Source organism: Pogona vitticeps, chromosome 4 (genome assembly GCF_051106095.1).
Source record: "Pogona vitticeps strain Pit_001003342236 chromosome 4, PviZW2.1, whole genome shotgun sequence".
Classification (NCBI taxonomy): Eukaryota; Metazoa; Chordata; class Lepidosauria; order Squamata; family Agamidae; genus Pogona; species Pogona vitticeps.
Window position 1 is genome coordinate 146,816,157 of NC_135786.1, and position 12,864 is coordinate 146,829,020.

Sequence of the window (12,864 nt, forward strand, 5' to 3'; positions counted from 1 at the left end):
TCATCAATATATATACATAGTCCATGTTCTTTCGCCGTCTTCAATCTTCAGGTCTTCTTGACAAGGCGTCAGCAACACAGTTCACTGACCCTCTGACCACCTTCACTTCAAAGTCATAGTCCTGTAGATTTAAAGCCCACCTCATAAGTTTGCTATTGTGGGTTTTCATTGTCTTTAACCATTGCAGTGGTGAATGGTCAGTGCACAGAACAAAATGTCTTCCCCAGATGTAAGGCTTGGCCTTCTGGATCGCGTAGACTATGGCCAAACACTCCTTCTCCACGGTTGCCAAATGTCTCTCACCTTTTTGAAGTTTCCTACTCAGGTAGGACACTGGATGCTGGTCACCATTCTCATCCTCCTGGCACAGAACTGCTCCTACCCCGCTGTTAGACGCATCGGTGTAGACGATGAACTCCCGGTCGAAGTCTGGAGCACACAGCACTGGATACTGGACGAGTGCCTCCTTCAACCTCTGGAACGCCGCCTCACAGTCGCTGGTCCACGGGATGCTGTCATCAGTCTTCTTCCTCGTCAGATCGGTCAGCGGAGCCGCAATCTCGCTAAACCTCGGGATGAACTTTCTGTAGTAGCCCACCAACCCAAGAAATGATTTGACTTTTTTCTTGGTGTTGGGTCTGGGCCAATCACGAACAGCTTCTATTTTGGCCTCCAGGGGTTTTATCACTCCTCCCCCTACCTTGTGACCCAAATATTTTGCTTCTGGGCTACCCAGCTGCAGTTTGTTCTCTTTGCAGAGCCTAGGCCAAAGCACTTCCTCCCCTGGGTCAAAGTGCCTCTCCCTGGCTTTCTGGACACACCAGGCTTTCTTTCTGACCTTTTGAGCTTGCAGGGTCTCTGCTGCTAGCTCTAGGTTTCTCTTTAGGTCCTTCATCAAGGTGTCTATGTATGTCACAACGTCTTGTGGGTCATCCTGGGTGATCTGCTCCCAATTTTGTTTGATCAAATCAAGGGGCCCTTTCACCCTTCTCCCAAATAAAAGTTCAAATGGACTGAACCCGGTACTGGCTTGTGGCACTGATCGATACGCAAACAAAAGGGATTGCAGCTTTTGGTCCCAATTGTTTGGATTCTCTGCCAAGTAAGCCCTAATCATGCGCATTAGAGTCCCATTGAACTTCTCAGTTAACCCATTACTTTCAGGATGATAGGCAGTGGTTTCCTTGTGCTTAATTCCACAGATTTGCCATAAGCGTTTCATGAGCTTTGATGTGAACGATGCGCCCAAATCTGTGATTATTTCTGAGGCAAATCCCATCCTGGACATATACCCCACCAAGGCATCTGCCACTGTGTTAGTTTCAATGTTAGTCAAGGGTATGGCTTCAGGGTACCTCGTGGCATGGTCCACAATTGTGAGAATGAACCTGTTCCCCCTCTTTGTGGCCTTGGGCAAAGGTCCCACAATATCCACCCCTATGCATTTGAACGGAGTGTCAATCACAGGCAAAGGGCACAACTTTGCTTTGGTCCTGTCGCGGTTATTCCCCTGCCTTTGACACACATCACATCGTTTACAGAACTCCCTGATCTGCTTCCCTATGTCAGGCCAGTAGAAATTCTGTGTGATTCTCTGTTGTGTTTTGTTCACCCCTAAGTGTGCAGCAAACATGTCAGAGTGCCCCCTTTGTAAGATCATGGGGCGATACTTTTCAGGTACCACCAGCTGACTTCTGATCCCATCTCCCCCTTTTGAGATATTCCTCAGGGTCTCTCTATATAAAATCCCCTTTTTCTCCAGAAATCTCACTGGGGTTTCAGGTGTTAGCTGGGCGTCAGTCACCTGTTCAAAACACTTTTGGAGAGTGGCGTCTGCCTTTTGCTCTTGTCCAAATCTGCTGTCAGTGGTTAAGGTTTCCACCACAGCTTCTGAACTCCCCTCTGCTTCCGTCTCTGGCTCATCATTACCCCCCTGAACTGTCCCCGTGGTGGCTTGTGAGCGTGTAATCACTAGCACCCGTTTCACATGTTCAGCCAGGTCATTTCCCACGAGCACGGCTGCTGGCAGAGTCGATGAAATCGCTAGCCGCCAAACTCCCCTCCAGCCTTGAAAGTTGACAGGTACCTCCGCGACTGGGAGTGAGATTATCTGCCCCTCAATCCCTGCTACCTTTATGCTCTCATTCGGGATTATATATTCCCTAGGAATAATATCTGGATGGCACAGGGTCACCTGAGAACAAGTGTCCCGCAGCCCCCGATACTGACGGTCAAGTATTCCTACGTCCACCCCTGCTGTCTCAAACAACTGAGAATCTGTTCTCACGAGCAAGCATCGCTTGACCTCCACAAGAGGACCACCTTCCTCAGCCTGATCAGCAGATGCAGCCGTTCCAGACTGAGCAGCCATGGCAACAGGCTCCCTCAGTGACAATGAGCCTTGCTCTCTCTGGACACAGAACACAGCTTTTGGCTTGGTTCCACTAGAATCCTGAGGCACCATTCCTTTTAGCTGCCTTAATTTCTCACACTCTGAGATTAGATGGCCCTTTCCCTGACAGAAATAACATTTTCTGGTGTATTTTGATTCTCTCTCATCTTGTTTTGGTTTTCCCTCCAAAATCTGAGGTCTTGGTTTCATGTCTGAGGGCTTCCCTTCACCATGGGCCCCTCCCCCTTGCTGGCTTTTCCCTGGTCCCTGAGAGTACTTGCTGTAGGTTTCTTTGGGTTTACCTACAGATTTCCCCTCACCCAAGGGCTTTCTTATTTGCGAAATAAAATCTGCGATCTCGGCTGCTTCTACCACAGATTTTGGTTTCCTTTCCCTCACCTGGAATTTCAATTCCCCATGCAGGACTGAATAGAACTGTTCCAGCGCTATCAAATCTTTAAGCTGTTGAAAGGTCTCTGTCCCCTCCTGCGATAGCCATTTCTCAAGCAGCCTCACCAATTGGGCCCCCACTTGGGTAAAAGTCTGCTCTGGCTTTTTGGTGATTGACCTAAATCTTTGTCTCAACTGTTCCGCATTTATCCCATGTCTTGCAAACACCAGTTTTTTAAACTCTGCAAAATCTTTCATCAGTTCCTCAGGCATCTCGGCATAGACCTCAGCCAGGCTACCACTGATTAAAGATCGCATGATGGTCATCTTCTCAGTTTCCCTCACTGAGAAGTCCACAAACGCTCTTTCCACTAAGGAAAAGAACACCTCAGGACAATCTCCCTTGTGGTACACAGGGAATTTCTTCAGGTCAGCTTTAGACAATTGGCCTCCCTCAGAATCCCTATTGTTATTATTGTTCTGGTTCATCATTTCCAATTTTCTTAATTCAAACGCCATTCTTTCTTTTTCCAGAGCAATTTTCTCTCTCTCCATTCTTTCTTCCCTCTCCATTCTCTCTCTCTCTCTCTCTAATTCAAATTGCCGTTGTTTCTCTCTTTCCTCCATTTCAAATTGCCTTTCTCTTTCCTCCCTTCTTTCTCTCTCTAATCTTTCCTCCACTTCAAATTGCCTCATTCTCAGTTCATGCTGTTGAGCTATGAGCAATTTTCTAAGTTCTGGGTTCTGCTCTCCTGTGCTGTCACCTTGCACTGAGCCAAATTCATCCTCAGAACCTTGGTCAACCTGGGGGTCTTTCACTTCGCCCATTTCTGCCATCTGGCTTCGAGTCAAGGGCATAATCCCCCCTCAGAACAGGCTGCTTTAAAAAGTCAAGCCTCAAAATAAAACGACCACTTTTTCCCTCTTTTGCCTCAGAACCAGCTTTCTATAGATTGCTGCTGTTCTTCAGCACTACTCTTGCAACTGTAGCAAGTTGGAGTCTACCCCCCTCTGCTGGGCCTCTCAGCAGGCAGGCTAGATCACTGTTACTACGCAGTTTTGCCTCAGCTTTTTTCCCGCCAAAACAAGTTGCCTCAGAGCACCCTAATCTAGTCTTCCCACTTGGCACGTTCTTCCACTAGCGCACCTCCCCGTGAGGTACACCTAGAAGATTACCTACGCGCCTCAGATTGTCCCTGACTAGACCCCCCTTGCTCTGGGCACACTTGCCAAGGCTTTGCTGGACTGCTGGACAACTGGACCAGTCGTATCCCACACGCTGGACACCAATCAATGTGACAAACCCAGACCTACTGGGATCTGCCACACGTTAACTAAGCTGCCACCAACCATTCCCTATAAGAAGTCACACAGACCAGGGATGGATTTTCAAACAATAAAAAGAATGAGGTTTATTTAAATACACACACAGGGAAAATAAAATAATCAGGTGTATAAGATAAAGTAACGTGGCTTATTCTCATTCATACATGCATACAGTTTGGTTCACACAGAACCCTTAACTTGAAGCACAGACCCTGAACCTATCAGTTCTGGCTGACCAACAGACACCTGAACCTATCAGGTTGGTACTCTGACACACAGTAGTACCCTGTCTGACACACAGACTCCCACACCAGCTTCTTCTTCCCAGCTGCTGCTTCGTCACATCCCAGCGTCTCCTCTTCACCACACAGGCTTCACCTATATATACAGTACAGCCCCTCCTCCTGATGTCCCGCCTTCCACTCCCCATAGGATGGAACTTTCCCTCCAAACCCATGACAGACAGGTAACATCAGTGCTGTATGTAACAGTTACTTCCTCAGATGAGCTTGTGCTCACTTTTCTTATTTCTTTTTCTTTTTGCTCTCCTCTATTCCCACAGAAGGTGACAGCTATTATTGGCTTCTGTGACATTTCATGTGATAGAGGCTAGACATTTTTAACTTTAGCAAGGAGCAGAACAGACGGCAAGCTAGAAGGATTGGCTTTTTGACAGCAAAAACATAGCCAATGAGCAAAACACTTAATATTCACAACCACAGACCTATAACACTTGGAGGGGAAAAATCAACACCCATGATATACCTCCTAAAAATTTTTTTTGAAAAAAAGACTGCTTGACTTATGCAATGTTAGAACTTTTCCCCCCTTGCACCTGGAAATGCCTGAGTCTATTAAGCTGCTGCCTCTGTTACAAGGCAAGGTTTGGCTGGAGGAATAGCAGGTTAGTCAAAAATACTGCTGCAAAAAAAAAATGCTATATGAAGCCAGACATCTGGCAAAATGCAGACCTCTGGAGGGAGGTCAGGCATTGTACAAAATACCTTGAAAACTGGTACTTAAGAGAACAAGGAACAACCATTTGAGGTTTATGAGAGCTAGGGATATTGTGTCAGTAGAGATATGACAAAAATGCTTAAATAACAGAAAGCTTCCTGTAATTTTTAACAGGGATTTTAGAGTTAGTTTAGAAACACCTTGAATAATCACATATCATGCAGGGAAAACATAGTGGCCAGAATCTAGTTGGCAGACCTGCACCAATGGCTATTCCCACCTAAGGTAGGACCAGCAATGGAGATTTAAAAAAGAAAAAGTAAAGGTTTCCTCACCACCACCACTCCAAGTTTCCCAAAGGCTTCTCAGGGCAAAAGGGCAGAGATACTGGTAAATCTTTGGATCCAAGTCCCAACTCCAAGTCCACATTTTTGGTACCAAAGCCCAAGTCCAACCCTCAAATCCCTATTAAAAACAAACTTCTTTTTCCCCTGCCGTGTGTGCATGTGGAGGTCTGAGGGTTGTGAGCCATCCGTTTTTAGTCCCATCTGCCCTTCCCTCGAGCATGTGGTTGTCACCACAAATTTGGCTTGAAAAGCATACCATTATCAAAATTCCAACCGTTTATTGTGAGAGCACAGCTTTGTGTCAATAAACGGTTTGAATCAGCTATAGCAAAACTGCGTATCAGATAAACAAGTAATTTTCTCAGTACAATATGGTAAGATTGGCTCCCAGCCTAGTGCTAAAACTCAAGACATTTCACAACAATAAACTTGCTGAAATGATTCAAGATTATCAAGGTTGTATTGAAGAAACACAATTTTCTCTACACAATTGGCTCCCAGTCTAGCACGGTGAGGTCTCATCACAATTCTGCTCTCACTGAAGACCTGCTCCACTGATGTTGAGCTTGCAGGAACTAGAAACACATTCAAAATAGCCACAGTGAGTAACCCCAGGTCTTTGTGAGGCCTCCTCCCAAATCTCGACACATTTACTAGGCTACGCTCACTGCTTTGCGTTACTAAGGAGTTCTAATAATACATCTCAGCACCAAAATCCAGTTGCGCAGTCAAGAGACTGAGCTTCTTCCAGTACTGGGCATAATGTATGCAAACAGAGAAGTTGACTCACAGGAAAGAATTTTGTTAAACAATTTCATAGTATGTAAAATTTGCTTTTCTATACTTCACAATAATTACATAAAATATTTAAAACTGTATAAGAACTGAATTTAAAATCTGATTTCTCCAAGCACAGGCTTATGCCATATTAGTCTGTCTGTCTGTCTGTCTATGATATATATATATCAGTGCAATTCATACAATAGCCTTAACCTGAGATTTTTAAAAGAAATCAAAAGGAAAAGAAAGAAAATAGCAGAAGGTTTAGTTCATATCTAGTCAATTGAATGACAAAACTCCCAATTTATGGTCTGCTATGTTGGATTAACCACTTCTGTGCTAATACATCAATGCCTGGCTCCTTGTAGCGCATGGATCCAATGGTGGCAACATCACACCAATCATGGAAGTAGTCCCACTGGCGCTGCCCCACCCCCTCCCCACAGCTGGCCGCTCTGGTGTGGAGGCAAGAAGATGCGTCTCCCCACTCAGCTGCTGAGCAATCGGCTGAGAGGAGCAGCAAGGCAGCACCGTTGGGACTACTTCCATAATTGGTGCAATGTTGCTGCTGTTGGATACACATGCTGCAAGCGGTCTAGTGAGTGGACTGGGCTAATTCTGGGGGGTGGGAATGGACCACTGTGCCACCTGTGGTGCTGAGGTTTGTATTCGTATCCCCTGCAATATGAATATGAAGCTACCATGTTTACTCAACTGTATACATCTCAAGTGATGACATTGACTCACACAATGGCTGAAATCCAGTAATAAGTCACAGTTTGAGTAGGCCCGTTGGATAAGGAATGATTTCTTGAATCAACACCTGTTGGTTGGTTGGTTGGTATATTGCCCCATTAGTGCAATGCACTATTCTGGGCAGTTTAGTCAATAAAATCAGACAAACAAAAGCAAAAAAAGAAAATCGTAAAGATAGCTATAAGAGTTTCATTAAGCTTACTCTAGTTGTGACTTACTAATTGATTTCAACCCATGAGTGTTAATTAGATGATATAGAAAATACAGTATTAAACTCTTTTCTCATATAACAAAAATCCATTTCAGAGTTTTGGCAAACAAATCAATTCATGTAGTATCTTATCTACTGCAGCACAGGTTCTCTAGAACATTAATCACATTGCTGTGCTAAATAAATACAGTCATCTTCATTTTGAATATCTCGAAGTTGAGTCATGGCAACTGGACTTCTTCGTTGAAATATTTTGCTTCTCGTCCAATTAGCTTCTTCAGTCTGAGTAGTGTTGGTAGGAGATCCTTGATATATCCTCCACATTGGCTTCACTTCCCCCTGGTCTGAATCGGCTCACTAGAAGGACAAAGGACAAGGGGTGAGGGATAATCCCACTTCTGCAGTCCTTCTCCACCCACTTTCATGGGTTGCTAACAGTCGTTAACAGTGGTATTTCTGGTTAGGAAGAGAAAGAAATCTAGTTGCCAGGACTCAACTTCCAGATAACCACACTTGGATGGCTGAGAATTTTCATAGATATCTTCATTTTGAATGTTACTTATATGTGACAGAACTTACTCTTGGGAAATCGAGGTGGATTGTCATTGACATCAGTGAGAGTGATATTCACAGTTGTTGTTCCAGCTAATCCTCCAAGCTGCCCTCCCATGTCCTTGGCTTGAATGAGAACTTGATACTGTTCTTTGACTTCTCTGTCCATGTTTGGCAAGGCTGTCCTGATGACACCTTTCAAAAGAAGCAGAAGACACATACATGCATCCAGTGTATCAGTATTGTATGATATCCTATGATGTCCATAGAAAAATAATTTTATTATTCATTCTATTGAACAGTAGTGTGGAGAGGCAGGGGACTCCTCATGCCCCTGCCTTTAGGACAACAATCCTAAAGCATTAGGTGTGCACAGAACCTTCTGAAACAGGAACTGTCATTTTCTTACTCCTGACAACTCATGCCTCCTGGAGGAAGATAGAGACAGTCATTTCTCTCTCTCTCTTCTCCTATTGTCTTCAAGTGCTGGGAATTTCAAATAGGTTTATTGCATTCATATGACCCATACAGAAAAAGAGTATACAGTATAAACAATGAGAAGGATTACAGGAAGACAGGTGCATTGAGAGGTTAGGTAACTGGGACAAACATCGCCCTCTTACACATTGTAGCTAGGAAAGAATTGCTACCTGTCCTATGATATAAGGGTTATGGTTTAAGAGGCAGTATTTTACTAACCAACTGGAAGGGTAGCCGTGGAACGTGTTCAGCAACGAGCAGATTAGGCTATTCCTGATTTGTTCATAAAATGGGCAGTATAAAAGTGTAGGCGCAAGAAATTCAGGGGACTCTTTTCCACATGGGCAGAACCTTTCTTGGCACGGGGATCCCTTAAATCTGCCCTGAAGAAGGGCTGAGGGGAGCATGTTCAGTCAGGCCAGCATGAATGTTCTGCAGGCCTGCGGTGAGCAGAGTGAGATTAGGTAGCCTGCAGGGGTCCTATATGGTGGGAAAACACTGTGTGACAAAGGGGGGCACATTCTGTTTGCCTGGGAAAAGAGTTCCTGATTTTCTGTGTTGTGTAGCCTCTGGGTGAGAGCTCTCAGGGCCTGTTTCTGCCGAAGCATCAGAATATGTTCAAGGGGGATGCCTATGGACCTAATTTTTTGTTGGATGAAAGACTGCCACTGATTGTGGTAGTCCACCACTTCTGTAGAAAACCCGGGCCACTGCAAGTGAACTGCATTTGGCGAGATTAAGAGCCTATTTACAGTGGGAAATAATTGTTGTGCTGGAAATTTGTTATAATCTTCTTATTTAGGGTACTGAAAGTCAGGTCTTTTTGGTGCATAGATCCTGGAATCTAGCAGCCTGGAGTTGTACCCCCAAAACCTAACAGTAACCTCTAATCAGGGAAGATGTCGAATATTCCAGCCATTCCTGTGTCTTCCACACCTGGAACATTTGTACAATATTTTTAAGAATGACAACTAAGAAGTATTATTTTTCCCTATTTAAACAATGCCTTTTGGATAGAAACATATTTTGGGGTTAGGGTTGGTGCAAGAAGCGTTGTGGCTCTCTAAAATTTCAGGGTAAGAGTATGTAACCCTCAGACCTCTGGATGCTACCACCTTTCTCTAAAAGACTCTTGATGTGCCTCTCCACAAATATATTACCAGCTGTACGAGATTGATTCTAAGTCTCTACAGAAGGCTCCCTTCTGCCAATACATTTTAGAGGATTTTGAAGAGTGCACATGTAGTGATGTTAAGATTTTATTCCTGAAATTCCAAAGCACAAGAGGATAGGCTGAGTCCACCACTACAGAGTGGAAAGCTTTAAGAATATAGAACCAATGTACTTGCTCCTCCATGAAATCCCTCTCTTCCATAAAGCTGAGAAACAATAAGAAAACCAACACCTAATCAGGTAGAAAGAGGAAATAATTATATCAAATACCTGGAGCAAGTTGTTATTATGTCCTATCAAGAAGCAAGTTGTTATTATGCCCTATCAATTAATTTCTGTCTTTGGATGACCCTATGAATTACTGACCTCCAGAAGGCCCTATCCTGTTTAAGTCTAAGAAAGTACAGATTTAAATCAATCCATTTGATGCTATGCCATCCTCTACTCCTCCTGCCTTTCCCTTTTTCTAGTACCACTGTCTTTTCCTGAGAATCATATTCTCATAGTGACTCAAATCTAACAGTAAGTCAAAACTAGAGGAGGCTCATTAAATTTTTGGGGATTTGTTGAGTCAAAATCTATATAAGTTTCACTTATTCAACGGGCCTCTTCTAGTTGCAACTTACTGCAGGATTTCAGCCAATGTGTATAAATTATAATAGCATAAGTCTAGTAATTTTCAGTTTCCAGTGAGCATTCCAGCTGGATTTCATCTAGAACCTGTTCATTTTCCTTTCTTACTGTCCACGGTATCCAAAAAACCACAATCCAACAACACATTTCCAATGAATAATCCTCCTCCCCAATCTTCTTCTGCTGTCTAGCTTTCGCAGCTATACAACATAATCAAGCATACTATAGTATGGATGAACTTGGTCTGGGTCTCTAGGAGCATATCCTTACTCTTAAGGATATTTTCTAGTTCATACAAAGCTGCCCTTCTAAGTGAGTCTCTTTTTTTTAATTTCTTGACTCCATATGCCATTTGTATTGATGATTTAACCAAGTTGTAGAAAAAATTTAAGAATTTGTTTGTTGTCAGTATTACGTTTATGCACTTCTTTTATACTCGTTTTTTTAATCATAACATTCAACTGTAATCTTGTTTTTGTACTTTATTTTAATCTCCATCGGTAGCTGTTGCAAGTCACTGCTCTTTTCTACCAGTTAAGAACATATATTTGAAACATATTTGCTGCCTGTTCCTTTTCTGAATTCAGCTTAAATATTGTGCAAAAATAAATAAGGAGGGCTCTGATTCAAAAAGTAAGGAAATATCAATGTATTCTGAAATTCCATGAACCGAAGGCAAAGGTTGATCTTAGAATGTTTCTGGATAAGATTCTCTCTTGTGTGTTTGTCACAGCATATGATTTTTTGGCCAATTCTATTATATTTCATATAGAGTGCTTTCTTTTGTGATTGGTCATTGGAAGGCAACTTTGGTCTTAATTTAAAAGTCTCAATGCTGATAAGGCGTACCTTTGGGGAAGTCTCCCTGCAGGAGGACAATGGCTTAGTCAGAGGAAGTATGCATTCTCCTTCATGCCTAGTTTGACTCAGAGAGGGAAGGGAAGCTCAAAGAGATGAAAACACAAAGGTGAAAAGGCCAGTTATTGGTTATAACCTAAGCAGCTTGGGTAAATGTGATCTGAAGGACCATCTTCTCCTTTATGAACTTGCTTGGGCTTTGAGATCTTCAGGTTAGATCCTTCTTTCAGCCTCACCATCTGCAGATGCACATCTAGCAGTGACACATCTAGCAGTGACACAGAAGAAGGCTTTCTCATTGGCCACTTCTGAGTTATGGAGCTTTCTGGAGGCCATAGTTGCTTCCTCGTTGTCTTTTCACTGGTTGACAAATAAGGCAAACTTCTTTTTACTGGGGCAGGAATCTGGCTGAATTTCATATTCCATAGTATAGCACTGGTTAGGACTCAAGTTGGTCCATCCTCCTGTAACTCTGAGCTGAAAGCCAATGCTCTAGCAAAGGGCACCTTTATGGGAGGGACAGAAGAGGGTATTTATCACTTACTATTCAGAGGGATGAAGCCAGTCAAATACGTGGTAAATCTGACTGGACCCCAGAAGAATCAAGGTTTCAATAAAGTTCTTACGCGGTGAAGAGCAAGTCCTCATGGTTCGAATCTGCCCACAGCCAATAACCCCAAACCATTAAGACCTAAGCCCAGCTGTGCTTCCTTCTGAGTGTACGCCGAATATAATTAAGGAAGGTGGCATTGAGAAAAGAAGCCAAAAAAAGCAAAGCAGGAGATCCCGGGGAAATCTTTGTTGTCATTATTCATCTCATCCAGAAATATTGCATAACACTCACAGAGCCAGGATTTTAACACCTCTGCGTTCCCAGCAAGATCTCATTAAAAGAAGAACATGAAGAGGACATTATTTCTATCCCCTTTGGGCCTGGGGAGAAGTGGGGGAGTGGAAATCATGCTCATCCTAATTTCAAAAATAAAGCCACTGATTCACACACTTGCAATACAAATCTTGTGTTAAAATAGGGTATTATTTGACAGAGGACATGACCTCTGGAGAGCTTGCACTGACAGCATTATGCTGTTTCCACCTCCCCTCATTGATTAGCCAGGAAGCAAGAGTCTTTAATACTCCATCTGACATTCAAGTTGAGATTCAGTGGGAAAAAGAAGTTCCATTTGCAGGAAGGGGCTGGCAGGCAGCTCCTCCTACGCTGCATTCAAGACACACAATTGGCAGCATTTACTGCAGAACGTTTTAGTTAAGTCCTTGAATTATTAAATACAGAAGCAGGAATGACATTTCAGAATATAGGACGAGATATGCAATTAACAGTCCTCCTGTCCCATGAGCTTTTCCGGCTGTTCATGCACCGTTTCCCTCCCTCCCTACCCCCCACTCACACATCCAGTGACCTCCAAACAACAGTCTGACATTAACATCTACCTCTTACCCACCAATTTTGCTACCTGCCAAAAGCAAGCGATTGGGAGGAAAAGCACAGGTTTCCCACTGAGTGCCAGTGTTCATTTAAATGCCCGCTTGTGCCAGAATAAAACTTAACGGCACATATCCAAATAACATAGGGCATGGTCCAAAGACCTCAGCTACACAAACACCCTGGATAACTATGGCTCAGAGTAAAGCCAAAGTGCTGCTTATTGGAAATCTGGCTAAAGAAAAGGTCATTCCAAATTAATAGGGAGGATATATATGATTAAGCATGGGATTTTCAGAGGTATGCTGCACACTGGAATTGGATTACACACCCTGGCTGCAAATGAAATTGGCTAACTGTAAGAGGCAAGTAACAAGAATATCCGAATGACAAGATGGATTTCCTGGAAAAGTAGATGTTAACTTCAGATGGCACATAGAGGAGTCACAGGTTTAAATGTTCCCCAGAGCTCAGGAAAGATATTGTTTGGGAGGGACCACTGTTTACAGAAACCCCACCAGCAAACATGGAAAGTCTTTAAACAACAAGGGTGTTTTTTTCCTAT

The 12,864-nt window shown here is 43.4% G+C and overlaps 1 protein-coding gene across 3 annotated transcripts in view; it reads right to left on the minus strand.

Moving 5' to 3' along the window:
* CDH12 (cadherin 12) overlaps positions 1-12,864 on the minus strand; it is an 875,078-nt gene that overhangs the window by 82,323 nt on the left and 779,891 nt on the right. For all 3 annotated transcript variants that reach the window (XR_012086709.2, XM_078391722.1, XM_078391723.1), the window contains exon 8: positions 7,739-7,906. Coding sequence is in view for 2 of the 3 variants with exons in the window: in XM_078391722.1 (XP_078247848.1) it covers positions 7,739-7,906 (168 nt within the window). In the remaining variant the exon portion in view is untranslated. The remainder of the gene's footprint in view (positions 1-7,738; positions 7,907-12,864) is intronic.